General features: G+C 39.6%; 4 protein-coding genes and 1 long non-coding RNA gene across 12 annotated transcripts; 1 reads left to right on the top strand and 4 right to left on the bottom strand.

Annotated features, from left to right (window-relative positions):
* Window positions 1–1,346: 1,346 nt before the first annotated feature.
* zbtb26 (zinc finger and BTB domain containing 26) lies at window positions 1,347–4,796 on the bottom strand. 3 transcript variants are annotated; one of them, XM_025053165.1, is made up of 3 exons: window positions 4,636–4,796; window positions 4,236–4,421; window positions 1,347–3,955 (listed from the first exon to the last, which is right to left on the bottom strand). In XM_025053165.1, the coding sequence occupies exon 3, from the start codon at window positions 3,283–3,285 to the stop codon at window positions 2,038–2,040; it is 1,248 nt and encodes a 415-aa protein (XP_024908933.1). In that variant the 5' UTR covers window positions 3,286–3,955; window positions 4,236–4,421; window positions 4,636–4,796; the 3' UTR covers window positions 1,347–2,037. The 3 variants fall into 3 exon arrangements, with proteins under 3 accessions (XP_024908933.1, XP_008333933.1, XP_024908934.1); XM_008335711.2 differs by having other exon boundaries at window positions 1,347–3,302; XM_025053166.1 differs by lacking the exons at window positions 4,236–4,421; window positions 4,636–4,796 and adding an exon at window positions 4,076–4,202.
* A 145-nt stretch (window positions 4,797–4,941) lies between these two features.
* On the bottom strand, window positions 4,942–12,734 carry susd1 (sushi domain containing 1). 6 transcript variants are annotated; one of them, XM_025053161.1, is made up of 19 exons: window positions 12,477–12,734; window positions 12,153–12,290; window positions 11,378–11,533; window positions 10,946–11,098; window positions 10,422–10,601; window positions 9,674–9,853; window positions 9,141–9,180; window positions 9,001–9,068; window positions 8,505–8,684; window positions 8,173–8,352; window positions 7,835–8,014; window positions 7,259–7,411; window positions 7,076–7,170; window positions 6,280–6,466; window positions 6,106–6,199; window positions 5,681–5,936; window positions 5,561–5,600; window positions 5,353–5,446; window positions 4,942–5,066 (listed from the first exon to the last, which is right to left on the bottom strand). In XM_025053161.1, the coding sequence occupies exons 1-19, from the start codon at window positions 12,556–12,558 to the stop codon at window positions 5,048–5,050; spliced, it is 2,475 nt and encodes an 824-aa protein (XP_024908929.1). In that variant the 5' UTR covers window positions 12,559–12,734; the 3' UTR covers window positions 4,942–5,047. The 6 variants fall into 6 exon arrangements, with proteins under 6 accessions (XP_024908929.1, XP_024908930.1, XP_016898700.1 ...); XM_025053162.1 differs by having other exon boundaries at window positions 9,141–9,177; XM_017043211.2 differs by having other exon boundaries at window positions 9,001–9,180.
* Window positions 12,735–12,894: 160 nt separating this feature from the next.
* On the top strand, window positions 12,895–13,938 carry LOC112486468 (uncharacterized). Its single transcript, XR_003048909.1, has 2 exons — window positions 12,895–13,661; window positions 13,768–13,938. It is a non-coding gene; the product is annotated as an uncharacterized LOC112486468 (long non-coding RNA).
* Window positions 13,939–17,141: 3,203 nt separating this feature from the next.
* LOC103397449 (uncharacterized) lies at window positions 17,142–19,693 on the bottom strand. The gene is made up of 5 exons (XM_008335712.3): window positions 19,298–19,693; window positions 18,361–18,524; window positions 17,984–18,226; window positions 17,563–17,772; window positions 17,142–17,464 (listed from the first exon to the last, which is right to left on the bottom strand). Exons 1-5 carry the CDS (start codon window positions 19,543–19,545, stop codon window positions 17,268–17,270), a joined length of 1,062 nt encoding a protein of 353 aa, XP_008333934.1. The 5' UTR covers window positions 19,546–19,693; the 3' UTR covers window positions 17,142–17,267.
* A 254-nt stretch (window positions 19,694–19,947) lies between these two features.
* Window positions 19,948–21,236, bottom strand: LOC103397450 (immediate early response 3-interacting protein 1). Its single transcript, XM_008335713.2, has 3 exons — window positions 21,055–21,236; window positions 20,499–20,600; window positions 19,948–20,388 (listed from the first exon to the last, which is right to left on the bottom strand). The coding sequence occupies exons 1-3, from the start codon at window positions 21,143–21,145 to the stop codon at window positions 20,333–20,335; spliced, it is 249 nt and encodes an 82-aa protein (XP_008333935.1). The 5' UTR covers window positions 21,146–21,236; the 3' UTR covers window positions 19,948–20,332.
* Window positions 21,237–21,362: the final 126 nt, after the last annotated feature.

The raw sequence follows: 21,362 nt of genomic DNA, 5'->3' as shown, positions 1-21,362 counted from the left end.
ATGGCATTACCTCTGGACTGGAAGACCGGGGTGGTGGTGCCTCTTTTCAAAAAAGGGGACCGGAGGGTGTGTTCCAACTATCGGGGGATCACACTCCTCAGCCTCCCGGGAAAAGTCTATTCCAGGGTACTGGAGAGGAGAGTCCGGCCGATAGTCGAACCTCAGATTTAAGAGGAACAATGCAGTTTTCGTCCTGGTCATGGAACACTGGACCAGCTCTATACCCTCCACAGGGTGCTTGAGGGTTCATGGGAGTTTGCCCAACCGGTCCACATGTGTTTTGTGGACTTGGAAAAGGCCCGTATCCCTCGTGGTATTCTGTGGGGGGTGCTCTGAGAGTATGGGGTCGGGGGCCCTCTTCTAAGGTGTCTGGTTCCTGTACCATCGGAGTAGGAGCTTGGTTCGCATTGCCGGCAGTAAGTTGGACCTGTTCCCAATGCATGTTGGACTACGGCACGGCTGCCCTTTGTCACCGGTTCTGTTATTTTTATAGACAGAATTTCTAGGCACAGCCAGGTGTCGGGTGGGGTCCAGTTCGGTAGCCACCGGATTTCATCTCTGCTTTTTGCAGATGATGTGGTCTTGTTGGCTTCTTCAAACCAGGACCTGCAGCATGCACTGGGGCGGTTTGCAGTAGAGTGTAAAGCAGCTGGGATGAGAATTAGCACCTCTAAGTCCGAGGCCATGGTTCTCGACCGGAAAAAGGTGGTATGCACCCTTCGGGTCGGGGATGAAGTCCTGCCTCAGGTGGAGGAGTTTAAGTATCTTGGGGTCTTGTTCACGAGTGAGGGTAGGATGGAGCGTGAGATTGACAGGCGGATCGGTGCAGCGGCCGCAGTAATGCGGTCGCTGTATCGGTCCGTTGTGGTGAAGAAGGAGCTGAGCCTAAAGGCAAAGCTCTCGATTTACCGGTCGATCTACGTTCCTACCCTCACCTATGGTCATGAGCTTTGGGTCATGACCGAAAGAACGAGATCCAGGATACAAGCGGCTGAAATGAGCTTTCTCTGCAGGGTGGAGCTCTGTCACACAAGAGGAGCTCGAAGTAGAGCCGCTGCTCCTCCACATCGAGAGGAGTCAGCTGAGGTGGCTTGGGCATTTACATCGCATGCCCCCTGGACGCCTCCCTCGGGAGGTGCTCAGGTCCTGTCCCTCTGGGAGGAGACCTAGAGGAAGACCTAGGACACGCTGGAGCGACTACGTTGCTCGGCTGGCCTGAAGAAGAGCTGGAGGAAGTGTTGAGAGAGAGGGAAGTCTGGGTGTCCCTGCTCAGACTGTTGCCCCCGCGACCCGGCTGGATGGATAAAGTGCATAATATGTCAAAGATTTAAACATGAAAGCATCTTCACTTGACATTCTCTTTCCTTTTAAGTTCACGTCTTTCCCACTACAATTATGAAGTGAGCTCAATATTTTTACAGGGTTCAGGTACAAAAAACAAAACAAAAAACAAAGAAAAAGTGAGTGTCAATTAAGACACTGTTAAAAAAAATCTGATGATTATTGGATCTAAAAATGTTGGAATTGTGGGTCTCACACAAGTCTGTATTTCTTTGTTTTCTAAAACTGATGAACAGAAAGTTTTTTTTTTCTTTTTAGCTTATTTAGTTTTTTTGGGAAAGGACTACAACAACACCTGTAGAGCAAGTAGTGTGACATATGAAACATGCATTTAGGGCCTTCGTTTGGGAAACAGAGTGGATAAAATCTAACGCACCTTTACAAACATACAGACGCAGGATATGACCTGGTTCATGAGACTAAATACCAAACCAGCAACAGAGGCTTCTCAATTCTGCTACCAGAAAATTGAGAAAGTATGACCTACTAGCTAAAGGTAAACAGTCCACAGCAATAAGGTAAAGGTAACAGTATTTAGCTGTAAAATGTGTCATGTATTTAAATAACCATTCGGCTCTCCTCTCTTAGATTTCTGATAACCCATCTGAGAAAATATCCCATCCTAGAAAAAAGGATCCATCTTTCATTAAAATTATTCTATTGAACACACCAAAAGTAAAAAAAAATCCAGGGGTTTCACATTCGACTAAAAACGAAATCAAGCCCTCCGTCGTGCAGGTTGCCTTCATTTGCATTGTCAAAGCTGTTCTTCCCGTGGATCTGTTTGAGGTGCTTTCGAAGAACTGGCTTGTGTGCAAACACCATGTCACAGTAGTTGCAGCGGTGTGGTTTGTCCCCGCTGTGCAGGTTAAGGTGATCCTGTAAGGAACATTTCTGGGTGAATGTCTTACCACAAATTTTACATTGGAAAGGCTTGATGCCGGCATGGACGCGCATGTGTCGATGCAGATTGCCCTTCTGTGTGAAAGTCTTTCCACATAGAAGACACATAAAGAGCTTGTGCATCTTCAGGTGGTTGGCATAATTCTCAAGTTGTCGAAATACCCTGGCACACTTTGGACACTGGTGGTACCACTGTAGGGGCTTGTCGTAGTTTCGCTGGTGGGTGCTGTGCTTTTCCGAGGGAGGCGATCGAGGGGGTGGACTGAGCGGGTATTCAGTGATGCCGGATGGAACTGTCATTTCACTGCTGCGACTGTCTACTGTGGAGTTGATGAGGGAATGCTGTGGCTCCGGGGAGCTCAGAGCAGCAGGTGGGCCAGCAGTGGAGTTTTTTACTGTGTCAGATACTGATTCTACCTTTACAATTGTAATGTCACCATTCGTTCTATTGTGCTTTGAGTTTTTGCCTAAGATCTGGGGAGGGGACTTGGGTTGCATAAACACAACACCGTCAACTTTGTCATCACAGTCAGCATCTATGTCATTATCAGAACTTTTGTCATGAAAGCTTTCTTGCTCCTTCTGGGCCTGAGAAGATGAACCCTCCACACTCTTAATACCCACATCCAAAGGCAACTGTCGAGGAGCCTGAGGCCCGATGAACTTACTAAGAGCTTCAGTGCACTGTGCAACGATGTGACCCATTTGAAGGAAGCTGGCCACAGTTAGATAATGTACCAGCTCCAGCTCTGGAAACTCCAGCTGGCCAGTGTAGCATGACAACAGCAGCTGTTTTCCAACCTCTGCCTGCTGGATCAAGGAGATCTGCACTTCCCCAGAGTCCTGCTGCAGGATGAACTGATCTCTCAAGAAAGACGAGCCAGCGGCAAACACCACTTTGTGACCAGGGAACTTCAGCTGGTTGATGCGCACAGTGACGTCACAGAAGCGTCTCTGGTGTCGGAGCATGTTCATCTTTTGCAGCATGGTGTCGCCAAAAGTGGCAAAACAAAACTGCAGGATCACCTGGTTCTGAGCCATAGTGAGAGCCTGTAGCACTTAAAAAATACAAACAAAGAAACTTAAATTTAATAACATAGGACCTTAAGAAATGGCAAATTCAGTTTAAGGCTAAGCAGCTACCAAACACAATACTCTCAGTGCTGACAAGGACACAACAAACTTTTAACAGTCCCTAAAAAAAACCCTATCAAACTTTGCTTATAGTATAACAACAAAAATGTTTGGATTCTCTTTTATCAGTTTGTTTTTTACAGTGGAAGGTTCTATGACAGACCCAAGAGCCAACTACTGTATGTGTTTTTAGCCAGATTTAAATGGATGCTAGATTTAAGTGCACAACTAAAGAGACAACAAAAACCACTGACATCCATGACTCTTTAAAATAAAATGAATAAATACTTCTGCTTTCGCTACTGGTACCTCACTAAGCGTTTCCTGAGCCTACTTAACTAAGTTCCTCGTTTTTGTGCAACAGCAACCACGTATAAGTCTTATATTTATAGTCTTACTTGACCGCCGAATTACAAACATTAAATTCAATAGCGTCTCTAGCTTTCTTGTCATATTGTCAAGTCAAACATTTAAAGAAAAACTAACAACTGATATTAAACTCATGCCGTTTTCTACAGAGTTTGGTGTGTGTGGACTTAGCTTAGCAACACTGATAACACGAACAAGCAGTGTCTTTCTGCGGAAAAGGATAGGTGTTATTCAATGTTGCGTCACAATAACCTTAACATATTATCAGTGTTCGTCATTATGATTTTTCAAAGCTGTGTCACAAGTACATCAACAAACCGTGGCCTACCTCTGCTGTTCAACCATTATCCCTAAATACTGTTTACGTCATTGGACTCTAACGTCATTTCACCAGCATAGATGTAGAAAATTGTTGAGCAGTGATTAACCTGTGTAAACAAACGTCTTGTGAAATATTTAGCAAATTAAGGAAAACATTAACTACCAACCTGCAAGAATCTGACGACTGAAAGAACTGCTTTTTCTTCTCTTGTTTTTACTGAAAACAACATAATTCTTGTTCTTCTGCCACCAACTGGTGTAAAGTGAAAATGTCAGATATGCCGCATTCAGTAAACCAGGGGTGCCCAATAAGTAGATCGGATTCACTCAAAGGGAGGTAGATCTGGTAGATCCTGAGCAATTACATTTAAAGAAACAAACAAACAAACGACAACAACAACAAAAACAAATGATAAATGTAATTCTATTTTAAGATGCTAATCACCAGAGCTAAAGTAAGGACCATAGAAGTATTGAGTCAGACGATATTGTGCCATACAACTACAGCCATTTAATCAAAGTAGTGAATATATATTTATAGTTTTCAATGTAGGCAGATCACTTTACCCCAGTCATTTGAAAAGTAGCTCCCAAGTCGAAAAAGTCTGGACCCCCCTGCAATAAACCATGTGGAATGAAGGACCATGCTGAGTTCCTAAAATTTCCAAACAACATTGTATAATACCGTAGTTTAGAGTACATTATTATCCAAAGAATTAAGTCATAATTGAACGTTGGTGAGTCCACTGGAAGGAACCAACCGCCCTAACCAGGATTTGATCTTGCCCAGGAGGTGAAGCCTGGGGTTCCACACCAATGACAGAGACATTGCCTCTGGGCCAAAGCGCCACCACAGAAGGAACAAACTTGGCATTTTATGATTTGTTGTGGATTTATTAATAGCGCTATAAAATGTAAAAAAACACAATTGATCAAAAAACAAACAATTCATTTTACAGACTGTCAGCAGTGAGGATTGTCATGTCTTCTTGAAGAACCTAAGAAGAGACAGAAACAAAACCTTTCATTAGTAGTAAATTTATTTCTAATACATTTATGAAGAATGCTCAAATTGGCTTTAAACAACAACACTCCAGAGTATTATTACTCTGGAATTCTACGTGCCCTCATACATAATGAACAACAATAGATTTTATTTTCATTTGTTTTTAAAGCAAACACTGTGTTTAGGCATATATTTCAGACTGGGATTAAATTCACAATACCAATCCAAAATTGATTAGTTGTTTTTTTTATCTAAGTTCAACTGTGTTTCTTCCATACCAGATAAAACTGTATCCTCCTATTATGGCCAAGGCACACAGTCCAACTGAAGCAGCAGCACACAGTGATGAAACCCTCAGGACATAGGACGTACCTGAAACCAGAAAAGACATCATGTGACCACCATACTCAGGTTCTTACACTTTCTGCATATATTATTCACAGAATGTGAGAAAATAAATCAGAATCTTAAAGTTTAGTTAAGTACCTCTTATTTTGGCCCACAGGGCACAAGAACTTCTTAAAGCCTAGAAACAAAAGTCATTTTTTAAACTTGTCCACTTAATGTTGGTTACATTTTTACAACCACAGCTATTGTTTCACATACCGTCCTCCAGTGACTGACAGCTCGTAAGATGATGTAATAATTTCTGCCTTTCTCTAGAGGTGAATTATAGAAGCCTCCATAGTAATGTCCATCCCCAACTGTAAAATTAACTTCTGTTCCAACACTTTTGAGGGAGATCTTGGCAGCGATGTATTCTGAAGACAGTTTATTTTTGACTGTGGAATCTAGACCTCCATGGGAGGAACAGTCAAACACCAGAATGTCTTCTATAGGAAGCACAAAGACTTGGTATGAACTGTTAAAGATAGAAAAGAAATCTGTATGTTAAATACTGTTTTTTTTTTTGTGCAGATGCAAAGGAAGGTGCAGTTATCACCAAGAGATACCTGATCCTAAGGCCCACGTCTAATTTTCCCCAGTCGCATTCACACACTCTTTTCAAAATGTGTGTGTGTGTGTTGTACCTTATTAAGTCCAGTGTGCTCGCTAATCTGCGAAGCCTTAATGTTGGTTCTGGAGTGTCATACTCTCTGTAGTAAACGACTGGTACAGGGGGAGCTGTAGGGTGATCCAGTCATGATATTATAACACCAGCATTGATTAGAGGTGGTACAATACAGTTGTAGGTACATCCATACCTGGTAAAGTGGTGTTAATGGTGATGGTGACGGTGAACCTGGCTGACAGTGCAGTGATGGAGATGTTGTAGTTTGTTAATGGAAGCAGGTTAAGACAGATTTTGAGCTGCTCAGCCTTGGATTTCAGATACTGTTGTCTCATATCATAAAAAGACCATTGGAAATCTCTGGTACCTTTGTATATAATCTGCAACAGTTTACAGCAATAACCATTAATACATGAAACAGAGAAATATACAAAAGATACATTAGGTCTAACTTAAACCATTTTAATCCTTTAAATTTGAAAACAATTTAAATCTTTAAGATGAATACATTTGACCGGTAAAATATTCCGGGTTGTTGTGATGCAAACATGTCAAATTCCTTAGCATTTTCCTTCCATGCGAACACCAAGAAGTATATTTGTTGTCAAAATGTTTTGAACTTGTTGTTTTCCCTGTTCCCTCCACTCTTAGCCCCAAATCACACCTAAAACAGCCCCAAAGAATGACACAATCCCCACCATGGCTCACATAGCATGGTGTTGCTAAGATGATGCTATTATTTCTGAGCCAACCTTAGTGTCAACATACCATTCTGATATTGTTTTTCATAATAAAAAGAGTTGGAAATGAAGTAATTCTGTATGAGGTATATTTATTTCTGTAGATATTATAATGAACCACTATTGTAGCTGAAACTATAAACATATGAAATGAACGTTAACCCCCCTGAAGCTCCACCTCGACCCCGACCTGTGCTTCCATTACATGAATAAATCACAGCAGCTGAAACACCATTCTCTTTTTTTTACCCTGTAAGATTCTGTGTCTTCCTCATATTTTTCTGCTCTCCACTGCACACACTTCTCATTGAAAACATGCAGATGAGTGATGGGTGGCTTTACTTCTGTAACAGCAACACCAGCGAAAGATGCAGATCATATTTACTTATGATGTGATGTCATGAAATATACAACATCTGGTGATGTACTCACTGGTGCACCTCATGGTCGCTTCCTGCCACACACACACAGAGACGTTGGTTCCTCTCCAGCTGTGATATCCATCCACACACCGGTGGGCTACTACACTGCTGTTGTACCACACCACCTGTGCATTAGTCAGAGAGGGAACTGGACCACATTTAGCTGAAAAGGAACGAGTTATAGAATTACTCAATCACTCTAGATGTAAAACAGTACAAACCAGAATGGGAAAAAAAGCAAACCTCTATAAGCGTTCCATATTGTTATTAAATAGATAGATAGATAGATAGATAGATAGATAGATAGATAGACAGATAGATAGATAGATAGATAGATAGATAGATAGATAGATAGATAGATAGATAGATAGATAGATAGATAGATAGATAGATAGATACATAGATACATAGATACATAGATAGATACATAGATACATAGATACATAGATACATAGATAGATACTTGCCATGTTATTTAGCCTATAATTAAAGCATGAATAGAAAAAACATAGTCGTCTACAGTTCCATCAACAGACACTGATCCAGTTACAAAGAATTGTGTGTTATTATGAGTTAGTCACTGTACCTCTGCACTTCATAGAAACCTCCACCCACTCTCCTGATAAAGCACACACTGAAACATTATTTCCACTCTCCTGGTAAAATCCACCCACACATTCATACAGAACCAGGCTGCCTGGTCGGCTTGTGTGGTCCCACACCAGGTTAGTATGGGGAAGGATGAGAGGGGGTCCACAGCTTATTTCTGCACACACAATAAGGATTAGCACAGACTAGCGGCCTTTTTTAATAATACAGGATTTATATTAGCTGGTTAAATGTATGCATACATAGAGAGGAGTCAACTTTGATTGATAAAAGCAATTATTTTCAGATAGAGATGGTATGTGACAACATGTGCACCTTCACACCACAGATCAATATCCTCCCATTGTCCATTGTCTCTGCATACTGAGTAGTTTTTCAGACTCCGACTGCGATATCCCTCCTCACACTGGTAAAACACCACACTGCCAATGCGTGATGCCCCATCCCACAGTATCTTGGAGTGAGGTTTGATTATAGGGTCTCGACACCTAATTTCTACAATGAAAAACAAAACAATACAGGTCAAAAAAGGTGAGCTGAACATTGTCCTTACAACCAGTGGGGAATCAAAACATTGACAAAGAAACACTTCGAAATGACCAAGAATGTTGTTACTGTAGATGACTCTAACTGCCTGTCAGGTTCACCTTGGCAAAGCAGTGTTGCCTCATCCCACTCTCCAGTGGCAGTACACAAAGAAATGTTCCTTCTTCCAACACTGTGATATCCGGTTTTACACTCATATATGACCTGAGAGCCCACAGTGGGAATTTCATTCCACAGTGTGACTGAGTGAGGGATGGTTGGGGGTGCACCACAGCGAACCTCTACAGGGATGGAAATATAGACAAGGTCATTCATATTATTATGATACATTTGAGTCCCAATGTTAAAAAAAACAGATACACTCTTGTTAACTTGTAACCTACAATTTGAAGCAAATACTAGTTTGACTTGAACGTGATGCCATGTTGGTTCCATTAATATCCCATTTAGTTGCAAGTAGATAATTATGGCAGACACAGTCAGTGCTTAACAGTTTAAAAAATTGACAATCTTATTGTACAAAACAAGGCTTTAATTAACTCGTTTGGACAAAATACTTGGAGAAAGCACTGAGACAACATGGAAAATGACAGTCACCTTTGCAGAGGATGTTTGGTTTAGTCCAGGAACCATTCACTGTGCACAGAGACACATTTTCTCCTTCACTGTAATAAAATCCGATTTTACAGAAGTAGCTCACTGTGCTTCCATGAGTGGAGCTGCCATTCCAGACATACCCAGTCTGTGGCAGTGTGGGAGGGTCCCCACATAATACTTCTGGGGCAGAAAGTACACATATTACACATAAGGAAAAATTGAAAAAAGAACAAAAAAGACACAATTAAATTGCACTGTGCCACTGTATTTTGTGCATTTTAAATAAACACATGGATATATTTATATTTGAATCACTTCGATTCATGCGGTGCTGAATAACAACATACATTTATATAGATATAAAACACAATTTTAAACAATAATATACAGTAAAAAATGATTTTCACATATATATATATATATGATACAGGTTTATCATATATATAGACAAAGACACATCATGTCCACCTATGCAATAAAAGCCTGTAACATTAATAAACCACAGTGCTGCCAGGAGCTGTGCTCCTGTTCCACCGCAGCTCAGTGGATTCACTCACAGGGGGATTTTCACACAATGTCTCTTCAACAAACAAGATCATTTTAGATCCACCCACCAAAGTTGCTCTGAAAATCCAACTGTAGTGTATTTTAATTTGTTGTAAATTGACTCTACCTTGGCAGAGCACATGCGGCTCCTCCCACTGTCCAGCAGCGTCACAAATGGAGACATTTCCTTTCCCAACGTTGTGATAACCAGAGATGCACTGATAAATCACCTGGGTTCCCACTGTTGACTTTTTATTCCACAGTATGCGAGTGTGAGGGAACGCAGGTGGGGAACCACAGTCAACCTCTGAGAACCAAAGCAGTGACAAACTACAAGAATTGTTACAGTAATGTAGACAAACAAAGGCGGAAGACTATGACGTCACACTGATGGTTCTGCAAAAAACAAGTCACAATGGAACTGTTTGTATGTGAAATACTATAGAATAGAAAAATAGATTTGCATAGATTAGACCTGACTCAATAAGAAAAGAATAATAGAAATGACTTGACAATGAAAGAAGACTAGACTAGATTAGATTACAATAAAAAAGAATACAATAGAAACACTACACTCATCTACACTACAGAAGACTACACTAGATTATACCAGACTAGAACAGACTAGATATGAACAGAATGATAGACAACACTACTGCAGACTAGACTAAAATTGACTAGAATAGATCAGAATAGAATAAGATAGAAATGAATAGAATAGAATAGAGCACTAGAGCACAGTTGACTACACTAGATTATACCAGACTACAATAAGAGTGATTGATGGTTTAATGATAATTAATAATGCATAAATAATCAAAGTACATTGTAACAGACAGTAGTGTGGTATTAGCATAATGGTAGGATTGTGTTACCTTCACAGACCATAGGAGATCCTCTCCACTGTCCTTCAGCTCCACACACAGACCTGTTGTCTCCTCCTGCCCATATAAAACCTTTGTCACAGGCGAATGCGGCCACACTGCCATATGTGGTTCCTGTGATTGACAGCAGCTCAGTGTTGTCCGCTGTGACAGGCCGACCACAATCCACCACTGAGACACAGACAGACACAGGTTCATGCTCAAGGTCCCAAAACCAAGGGCAGAAAAACAATATTTTTCTTTTGTTTTAAGGAGTTTCAAACAGTAGAGAACAGATAATATTAATATAATTTTAATAAAAGATTTTCTTTTTAAAGTCTTAGCTTCTGTATTTTACACAAAAAATACTCATATTTACATAAAGGTGTGTAGATATTCTTTTTCAGAGGAGCCTGAAATGAAACCCCAGGACTATCCACACTAACTCACAGCCATTGACTGTAAGACAATGGATTCATCCAAAACCCTCTGTGACCCAGAGTAGAGTTCGAATGTAACGTCTGGCCCCAGTTTACCTCTGCAGGAGGCCTGGTCTTGTTTGGGATTAAAAGGTTCTCTTCCATTGTGAACTCTATATCCCAGCTCACAGCGGCACTCAAAGGTTCCATCCAGGTTCCTGCACTGACCTCCTTCTCCACACACTCCTGTCAGGCTGCACTCGTCAATGTCTGCAGAGACAATCAGAGACAATCAGAGAGTCAGAGTGGCGGAGTCAGAGTTAAAGGTCAAGATTTGTCAGGGAAAAATAAAAAAAAGCTCAGCCATGCACAGATCGACTAAAAGTGTTAGAATGTTGACAACAATTTAGTAAAAACACCAAAATTAAACAAACCAAATATAACACAGCAATAGCAAAACATGTTAAAATTATGGAAAAATTGGCAACCAGCCTACCCATTCCCCCGAACCAAACAGATAATAAGAATGATAGTTGCATCATTTCTCACCCTGACAGTTAGTTCCATCATTTGGGATGAAGCTGGCCTTGTTGTTTGAAGGGCTGTAGCCAGGCAGACAGGTGCAATGGTAGCTGCCGTACGTGTTATAGCATCTGGTGTGTTGTCCACATATCTTCATATCTCCTATCTGACACTCATTCTTATCTGTATGGGAGCATAAACAAAAGATGTTGTTTGTTACATTTGGTTTACAAAGAAAGAACAGAATAGACAAAGTTATCAGAATGTTTCCAAGGGTCAAGAAGTTTTAACGAGATTCTCAAAAGGATCCATATGCTGTGAAACGAAATAACATAAAATATTTCAACATCTTTGGGAAAAAAACTCAAAGGAGACCTGTTCAAAGAGTCTGTAATAACTGACACAAGACACAAGCAAGTGTCTTTGTCAGAAATTTGACAGTGTCCAAAACCCCGCCACTGAATTCTTGTGAGGTTCAGACCATGAAAAGTCAACCTCTGTAGAAAAGAATGGACCTTCTGCAGAATGATGACTCTGGAAACATATCATTTATTTATATAAGAACAACTTTAACTCTTTGACCTAATAGATGTTTCCCATGTTTGTAAAAGAAAGGGAGAAGGTTTGATCAAAATGACACAACTCTCACATGAAAACAAAGAGGTGGAAGTTGAAAACTATTTAGAATCTAGACTTGGGGAATTTTGGGGGTTGATATAATCATGAAATCTCACCATCAGACACCTGAACATGTGGTTTAAATTAACATCAGATTAACATAAATGTTAAACATCCTTCCTACCTTGACAAGAGGTTCTTCCATTTCCCACAAAACCGTACTTGCAGATACAAACTTCACCAGAGTTATCTGACTTATTTACACATATGGCGTGGACGTGACAATTGTCACAACCATCCAGACCTGCTGCAGCTGGAATACCTAGTAGACAAAACAAATAACAGAGGGTTTGTCTTCACAGATCTGGGACCTGGTAGGCTTTCTTATTTATATTATATAATTTAATAATATATATAATAATGTAATAATATAATATTTATATAATATATAAAAAAAAAAACAGCCACAAGGTTAATGATGATGAGACCCGCTTCTCAGAACTCTCACCTGCAGAGGCACAGAGCAGAAATAACACAAGCATTCTTCTCTCCTGGTTTGCTTTCAGTGCCAGCCCTCTCAGAAAAGCCATGTCATGTTCTCCTCACTTCAGCTCCTCTTTGTCTCTTCATTTCTCTACATCCATCTGGTGGTCTACAATGACTCTGAGCATGTTTGATAACATGAATTCAGACGACTCTGCCGGGTGGGTGAGATGAGGTCACTCCTTTTCTTAATAGTCGTTGTTCAGTGGCTCCATTTCTGACACCTTCTGTTACTCTGTACCAGTGCTGGCTCTAAAGAAGTGCACGCCCATGCTGCTGGACTGATAACAGCTATATTTGGCCCATCAAAAGCACAACTCACCCACTGACACACGTTTGCGTATTTTTTTCATGACGCTGCCGTTCAGCCTTCAGTGATGAAAGGTTAAATATTGGCAAGAAATAAATTGAAAGTATTACAAATGATGCTAGCTGATGGTGGTGTTAGGCAACAGTTCTATTTAAAAATATTAATTAGCAAGTTGTTAGTAAGAAATAAGAATAAAGAGTTATGAGATATATTATTTTGAAAATCCTTGTGGAACATTTTGTGACATATAGAGAGCTAAGAATATCAGAAAAACAACTGAAAACTTGACACAGACGGCCTCTCCCGACCTTTTTTTGTTTTGAATTTTGATTTTTCAGCACATTAATAGGTGATTGAAAGATATAGATCTATATCTATATACAATGAGGTTACCTCAATTAGTTTATGGTGTAACCATAACTTGAGGTTTTTAGGTTATAAGTGGCTGAATTCATACTCTGTCTAACCTAAAAGTCCAAAGGACATCGTGACCTACTTCCTGTCAGTGCATTGTGTGTCGTCGCAGCTGAGTGGATGTTGGTTGGTGAGTCATGGGAGTAGTAGATAAGGTTGATGTTCCGTTATCTCTCTCTGTGCAGTCACAGTCCTCGCCAGTGTCTCGCTGTAACTCACTGTTGGTCTGTAACTATTCCGACAAGTGTTCATATGCTATCTGTACTATACATGATATTCTGTACCTACAGCACATACAAAGTCACATTGTGAGTATTTTTCATTTGATCTCTTGAGACCTGTATGTCATTTAGAGTCGCATATTTTGCCAAATCATTTCTGGATGTTTTGATATCGTCATCCCATTCCAAAAAACAAGACAAAACTGTAAGTTACATTAAAACTGACCTTTTATTTATGGCACAGACCAGTAATGTGTATGAACACATCAATACTCTAAAACCTTTGAATGAAATGCTGATGTTTTTTTCAGATATTATACACGGATTACCTTTACAGATCAGGATGTCCCTTGTAATTATGTAGAAAAAAAAATTTTTTTTAAGTGCTCAAAGGTGCACATGGTAAACAAACTAGTAGAGGAAGAAAAAAAAGAAGAAAAATACGAAAAAGAAATGAGAATTAGGAGTCTCCAATATTAGTTCTGTCTGCAAGTGTGTTTGAAAAAGACATTCACAAGAGTCCTGCACACAGCGAACAGGGCACCGATTAATGTATTTCTAAAAATGACTGGAATTTGAGGTTGAGACCAAGAAGAAGTCCACTTCTGCTCAAGACACTCCACCAATCAGAAATGAGATGACAGATGATTTTTTGACTAAACTAGAAATACAGAGATTTTGCCCGTTTGAAGAAGGACATTTCTGGGAACCCCATTTAAATCCCAGGTGAAAAATACTGGACTAGAGTAAATGTCAGGCCTATATATAAATATAAATATACCTTAACTTAATGAACCTTGGACCAGGATCTGTGCTGGAAGTCTGTCAAATCTGGAGGACCAGGAGGGACTCGTCTCGACTTTAGACTTACAACATCCTGCATGATCATGAAACAGTGCAGGAACAGCAGCGTCCACTTCCTTGTGGCGTCACCACGTCTTCTACCGTAGGTGTTTCAGGAGCTACCGTTTCCTCTTCTCCACAGTCTGACTCCGAGCTGCTGGAGAAGGCCAGCACTCTACCACACACCAGCTCAGCAGCTCTACCATTCATGATAGACAGATCTGTGACTGTCTTTTCTCTCAGGGACATGTCCCCATCGTCATCGTCATCAATCAGCACAAATTCCTTGAGGCAAACTGTTGTTACCCCATGAAGACTGCAGTTCTCTGCTGGTCCATCAAAGGTGGGGGCGTCCATAAAGGTCAGATTTGAAGTCTCAGTCAGGGTCTCCTGAGGGTCTGTGGAGTTGTCCTCAGCTCCGGAGTAGGCCTGGCTGGTAGAATCCATCACCTACATGTAGTACCTGGTCACACCCTTTTAATTCACGCCGTTCCTTAGATCTGTGCATTTGGAGACGACATCCAGCATCTTGGCTTTCCATTTTCTAGGAGGTTTTGTAAAAGCCACCTTCTTGGAGTCATTGTAGACCTGCTTGATGCTGCTGCTCCCTGTTGGAGAAGAGAGGAAGATATGCTGGCACTGTTGCCCTGTCCTCTCTTCTTCATTGAGTGTCCCTCAGTGCACTGAAACAACACAGGCAACAAGTTTTATCGAGACCTGAAAATTGCGCCTTTGTGTTTTCAGGAGCTAACCCTTTTCTATTTATTTGTTAGCTACTCTGTTAGCTAACTTAATTTGGTTACCTTTAGTTGTAATCGCTTCTAGGTATTACTATAATTTGATGCTTTTTCTGGGTAGCTTCATCATTATTTTTTAAGCTCTAGGTATAGGCATAGGGGGTTTTTTTTCATTTGTACTGAGATCTAGATATTGTTAGGTTAGCTTTTGTTCAGCATTGCAGTGTTTTAGCTAACTTTTACTTATTATTAGGCTTATGTATATTATAATTTTAAACTATTTAAGATAAATCGCTCTTTTTTAATATTAAGCCTGTCTTGTGGCTGTTTTATTATATACCTTATTTTTAGTCTTTTAGTGCAATATTTGATCTACAATTTACTTATTACATAACATTAGAGTAATTTATGTTTGTTCGTATTATTCATTTTTTGTTAAAATGTTATGTACTGTATGTGTATGTTACGTCACATTCAAGAACATCCAATACATTCAGTATTCATGTGTTTTGTTTGTAATTTGTTGCTTTATTTTCCATACCTCACTACTCTACACACTCTAAATGCACTGCACTCTGTAAACAGGCCTTACACTTGACTTGAGTCATATGCACGACAGAATCAGGACTTTATAAATGATGCACAGTTCCAGTGCCTGTCAAAGCTGAGCTCCAGCCTCTGTGGCTGAGCAACAAGGGATGAAAAATACATTTGAATTTAAACATAGTTACAGCTTCTGTGCTCTCAGTGGTGACAGATGGAGCTTTAGCAGAGCTTTGATAGTCATCGGAGTACATGTAACTAAGTTGACAGTGGATATATTTCTTCTTTGCTTTAAGTGTAATCTATATATTTTATTCGATATACATTGCTGTATTTTCTCCATGACTGTATACGTGTTTGTGTGTGAATTAACATCTGTACACCTTCTGAGTTTTCTGTTGTATTTTTTATATTTCAGACATTCTCACATTTAAGTTGAAATGTAAAACATATAAATGTATTGTTTGATATGTGTCCACCCACAGATTGTATGCAAAGCTATTTTGAAGCATTTCAGTGTCTTATACCTTATCGTAATCTGGACACATTATTTATTAACAAATATTTTTGCTCTATTTTGTAACATTTCGTTATATCTTTTGCTCCATACAAATGTGATACAACATGTTAAACACTGTACACAACCCCAATGAAACTGCAATACTGCTCTATAAATATATCATCCAAAAAAATCTGCAGAGAGATGGCAGCTGCAGGATCACACACACACACACAGACACTACAACTGTATGAAACCAATATTAACTTAAAATAGTGCAAAACTTATTTTTACCTTATGCTGTCCACAGTTGATTCCCACGTCTGTAAAGTCTCTCAGATGAGAATCACATGGTAACAAGACAAGGACCGGGTTTGTGTATGAGTGTGTGTGTGTGTGTGTGTGCTGCTGATCTTCACATCTCCACATACACTCTGTCCTCTTTTCCAGTGCCACAGCTTTAAGACCGTGTTCAGTCTTACTTCAGCTTTTACCTCTCGTACAGTTGACCTTGTGATTCTTTCGAAAATGTTGCTGTGGGGCAGGCATGTGTGAAAAGCCACTCCTCTCTGCTTCATGCCCTGAATGTGTTCCAGTAAATAATACAGTAGGACAGATCTTAATGTACATGGAGGATGAAGGAGGATCAAATATTTAAGTCTTTGTGGCTCACAGTGATGACGTGAGCATCTTAGCCAGGTACAGTCAATAACTCTACATGGTTTCAGACAATACGCTGCTGTTACTGCAGGTTCTATGAACCAACATCACAACAGCTGCTGGTGAAATAAATCAAGCATCTAATGACATATTTCTGGTTCATGGCTTGGCTTAACACGACCAGAGGTTAATTACAATTTGCAATTAACTTCTAGTGCTTTGACCTTTCAGAAAAACATGCAGTCTCACATTATTCTGCCAAGTGTGATGCTGAAGTGAATCATTTTTCACAAGATGCAGCAAGGAAAAATATCTAAAGTCAGCATTTTAACTCAAAAGACACCATCACGCACACAAAGAGTGAGTTTTACAGAACACAAGAAGACAACAACCGTCAACTTCATTTGTTTCAACTGTTTATTAAAAGCACGACTCGAACAGAAACCAAACCAAGTTCTATCAATTAAAGTCACACTAAGACAAATTTGTTGTGCCTTGACAGTACACACACATCAAAACCACTCAGTAATCAACCCCTATGAATCATTCCAACCATGTGAGTGATGCTGCCTCTGTGTTGCTGCATCTGAAAACCAAAATCCTGATAAATACTCTTATCACTCTCTCTATCCATCTCCCAAATCCTAATTACGACATCGCCTGGGATCAACAGAGGTTCCTTGAACTGGGCAGTGACCTTAGCCGGTGCAGTCACAGCCTCGACCCCTGAAGATACAAAGACAGAAGTGACAATAGTGGATTATTTCCCTGCATGTAGTTAAAGGTAGATGTTTCAACAACAAAATCACTGAATCTGTTGATACCTTTGTGTTTTTCTATTTCAGCAAGGCACGTGGACAGCATCCACAGACCTGGTGCCGTCTGTGATCTGAAGCCCAGGAGTTTGACTGGGAGAGAGAGGAGCCGATAGAGGGAGTGGTCAAAGAAAGACCACCAGCATAGCAGGCCGGTTCTCCAGGGAACCCGGAGTTGAACCTCCTTCATGTTCTCAGGGTCAGGCTCATTGGGTCGATCTGTTGGAACAACGACAAGGGTCAGAGTCTCCAGTTGTCCCTTAACACTAAACCAAGGAACAACGTGACGCACGGTTAGTAGTGTGTGAGAAAAGACAATGTTGGACTTGGATGTGTGTAAAACAACAACCACCTCATTTCTGACTTCAATATAACATGTAAGACAAAGAGGGGACAGTGTCTGCTGATGAATTATATCTTTAAGACATACTTTCACGATCCCTCTGTGTCGATCCTCTGTCGCCTCCTCGTTGCTGTTTGTTTGACAGCAGTGTCAGGACACTCTCCCACACTGGGCTTCCTGACCGAGACATTGCAGACAAACAGATGTCCACCTCCACTCCTGCATCAGTTTGTCTGTACAAAAGCACTTGAGCCCGCAGTGAGAATCTACTTTTTTTCAATTCATCAATCGGCTGAAAGGTTTTCAAACTCTGACTTATGCGAACCAGACCTGCAGATGGACGTCACATTATCATCAACCTTTGAATTAGTTTATTTCATATTTTTATTTAGTAAGAGATTACGAGGAAAGCAAAAAATAAGTAACGTTGTTAATTTTGGCTGTTCCTCGGTAAAGACCATTACCTGCAGGGTTCAGTCTGAAGCTATCATCAGTGAGCACCATCAGCATTAGTCGACCACAAAGGAACTCTGGGAAACACAGTGGGATGTCCCTGTATTCAGTGTCTGGATAATCCCAGCCATAACCAGCTGCACTGCAGAACCTCCTCAGTGAGACTGAATCTAATCTAGTATGTAAAACACATGTAGACTATGAGACACATGTAACAAGAACAGACCTACAGGTTAGCCAGCCACATTTATTTAGCTAGTTAGTCCTGTTGAGATGTGTCATTGTTTTTTTTGGACTTGTAGACCTGGACACTGTGCCTAAGGTTATAAATAACAAAAGCTAAAAAATCTTAAATCAAATAAAAGTCTTACAAACAGAGGACCTCAACAACAAGATTTGACTTGATTTGACAAAGTCAATGCAAAGTCTTTTTTCTAGACGTCAGGACCTGAAAACCTAAAAGAATTATTTTTGAATTTCAGGATTTATCACTGGAACAACAATTGATTAGTGCTGTGAATGTTAAGGAGTAACTGCGAAGATGACAGGGTTTTTCCCCCCTCCAATAAGTAATTTTTTACAGTAATTTGTAAATTTGTGCAGCCTTAAAATGCTAATAATTAACTAAAGCTCAATGTTTGTCAACAATGGTAAAGGAGGTGGCTGAAGCTGACTATAAGTGACTAAATGTTTGTTAGACTTAACCCTAGAATAACTCATGACATAGGTAAATAATCAGCACAGAATTGTCTTAAAATTTAACTAATCTTTGTTCTAATTTAGACTGTTTTAATGTTATAAAATATACCGTCTAATATCAACGGAGTTGTAAATAAAACCTACAAGTGTGGGTGGACATACCTGTATTAATTTAAAGTGACAGAACATAAACATGACATATTTCATTGTTTGTATTTTAACATTCAAGTGTATGATGATGACGCCGACCTGCAGCTGGTCACCGTGTATTCAGCTTCAACCTTCACATTCGGCGGTGCAGTTTTTCTTAGACAGCCTTTTCTGCTGCTCATTGCTCTGCTGAAGAACTTTGTGTAGAGATAAATCAGACTCGGGAGTGTGTCGCTGCAGAGAACTTTTGTTCTCAGTAACCTGTGAGATCGATAAATGTGAAAGTAAACTATATACACTGAAAACGCGGCTAAAGACGCGGCCACAAATTTACGTATATACATCATTTGACGTTAAAATGGGAGCTAAAATGTGCCTTGAATTATGCGTTACTGTTTTCTTTTCTTGTCTTATCCCCTGGCTGTAACTATTATGCCTAGAAAAACATAAATAGTTCCGCCTCTGTTTGACGCCATACTTTCCACGACTACGGCAAGCGCAAAAGACAAAATACACACATTTCTGCGCGTAAAATGTATAAACTGTGAAAGGGCAAAAATTGAGCAGAAATTTAATAAATAAATAGCAAATACAAAGTAAAAAGCAAGTTAGTCTAATACTGTACCGAATAAAACTTGAGGGCTGAGATATAAACTAAAGCTGTGGCTATAATGATATCTACAAAACCAACAAACAAAAACAAACTGAAGACAACATTACTATTTTCCAGGACACAAAATACACAGAGCTAAAATGTTTTAAAAGGTTCTTTAATATACAGCAACAAAACAAGCCCAACAAATTTTCATTCATTCTTTTATTACTCTCTATATATTATTCAGCAGTGTCGTTTTATAATTATTTTATTCTTGCAATAGTGGTTTTATTTGGTATTAAAACATTAATTAACAGTGGCATGGCTAAGTGTACTATCATCAGTTGCAGAGACTTTGCAATGAGTCTGCCAGACAACAAGACACCCACATTTAAAAAGAAACATTGTAAATGTATTAATACATGTAATTACAACAAGTGTAATGATTTGATGATGTGGAAAAGGAGATGACAACATTCATCACTCGGTTTTTGGAGGAGTTTCCTGAGATGCTGGAGAAGATCTTCCATGAATTCATCTCACCCAAACAGTAGTAGCAAAACAATGCAGACTGAATTGACTGCAATCAGCGGCACTGAATAAACAGAATGAAGGTAATGAAAATATTTGTGTTTAAAATCTTGTCATAAAGGACCTTCTCCTATTTATTCATATCCAGCAAAATGTCTTGTTTTAATTACCCACCTCTCATCACTGTTCTAACAGAGCGGACAAGGTTCATCAACTGTGCTTTGACCCCTGGTTCGTCTCCAAACCCTCCAACACTTTGGTCCACTCCCCAACCAACTTAAAATTTGTAAAAACAAACAACCAAACAAAAACACAAGACAAATCAATAACCATCAATCATTATAACAACCGTTAATATATTGTTTTTTATGGAAAAGGTTTCACTGTCATAATTGAAACAACTAGTATACGACTTTTGAAACTATTAAAAGTTTAAAAGTGGGTTAAACAAAAGGAGCAGTGTAAACTTGATTTAGTGTTCCAAGTATCAAACTAGGAAATTTGTTCAAATACAATTAAATAAACTAAGACAGTCTTCCTGGTTCTTTTTCCGAAATGAATAAACAAATATTTTACACATTACATGTCAAAAAATTTAAACCTGTGAATTATTTAAAATTGAACAAGACTGTTTACGTTTCCTGTAAATTAATAATTTAACATTCTAGTCGGCATTAGCTACCTTTGCTATTCAGCGTAAATGACAGTCTACAGTTGTCATTGCACTTACTTTTACTGAGAAACCTCTCTTCGTGTAACACAGCGACAGCATTTACACAAAGAATTGCCGCCTGGATGAGAGCGTACAGCGTAAAGGCCATATTCTTATTTATTTATAAGTGCTTAGCTGCAGCTACTAACACAACATGCTAAGTGGCAGCTAACTGGCGCTGTTTACGGATGACGTATGCTACGGCGGGCGGCTGAGGTCAAACATTTACAGCGCAAAAATCCACGAAAACAAAACGTAACCCCCCCCCCCCCCCCCCAAAAAAAAACAACAACTTTTTTTTCCAAAATTAAAAACTTAACCATTAA

The sequence above is a fragment of the Cynoglossus semilaevis genome, chromosome Z (genome assembly GCF_000523025.1).
Source record: "Cynoglossus semilaevis isolate Cse_v1.0 chromosome Z, Cse_v1.0, whole genome shotgun sequence".
In the NCBI taxonomy this organism is placed as follows: Eukaryota; Metazoa; Chordata; class Actinopteri; order Pleuronectiformes; family Cynoglossidae; genus Cynoglossus; species Cynoglossus semilaevis.
This window is presented reverse-complemented; position numbering and strand designations above follow the sequence as displayed.

Excerpts from the sequence above, each read along its gene's own strand:
- LOC103397450 (XM_008335713.2), bottom strand. The coding sequence starts at position 21,145 with ATGGCCTTTACGCTGTACGCTCTCATCCAGGCGGCAATTCTTTGTGTA. Across the intron at positions 20,601-21,054 it reads AGAGAGGTTTCTCAGTAAAA|TTGGTTGGGGAGTGGACCAA; the intron begins GTAAGTGCAATG and ends ACAAATTTTAAG. Across the intron at positions 20,389-20,498 it reads TGTTAGAACAGTGATGAGAG|TGCCGCTGATTGCAGTCAAT; the intron begins GTGGGTAATTAA and ends CTGTTTATTCAG.
- zbtb26 (XM_025053165.1), bottom strand. The coding sequence starts at position 3,285 with ATGGCTCAGAACCAGGTGATCCTGCAGTTTTGTTTTGCCACTTTTGGC.
- susd1 (XM_017043211.2), bottom strand. The coding sequence starts at position 12,558 with ATGGCTTTTCTGAGAGGGCTGGCACTGAAAGCAAACCAGGAGAGAAGA. Across the intron at positions 8,353-8,504 it reads GGCAACACTGCTTTGCCAAG|AAATTAGGTGTCGAGACCCT; the intron begins GTGAACCTGACA and ends TTTTCATTGTAG. Across the intron at positions 5,447-5,560 it reads CCTGTGGGCCAAAATAAGAG|GTACGTCCTATGTCCTGAGG; the intron begins GTACTTAACTAA and ends TTCTGGTTTCAG.
- LOC103397449 (XM_008335712.3), bottom strand. The coding sequence starts at position 19,545 with ATGATGTATATACGTAAATTTGTGGCCGCGTCTTTAGCCGCGTTTTCA. Across the intron at positions 18,525-19,297 it reads TACACGGTGACCAGCTGCAG|ATTAGATTCAGTCTCACTGA; the intron begins GTCGGCGTCATC and ends TTTACATACTAG. Across the intron at positions 17,465-17,562 it reads TGAAATAGAAAAACACAAAG|GGGTCGAGGCTGTGACTGCA; the intron begins GTATCAACAGAT and ends TTGTATCTTCAG.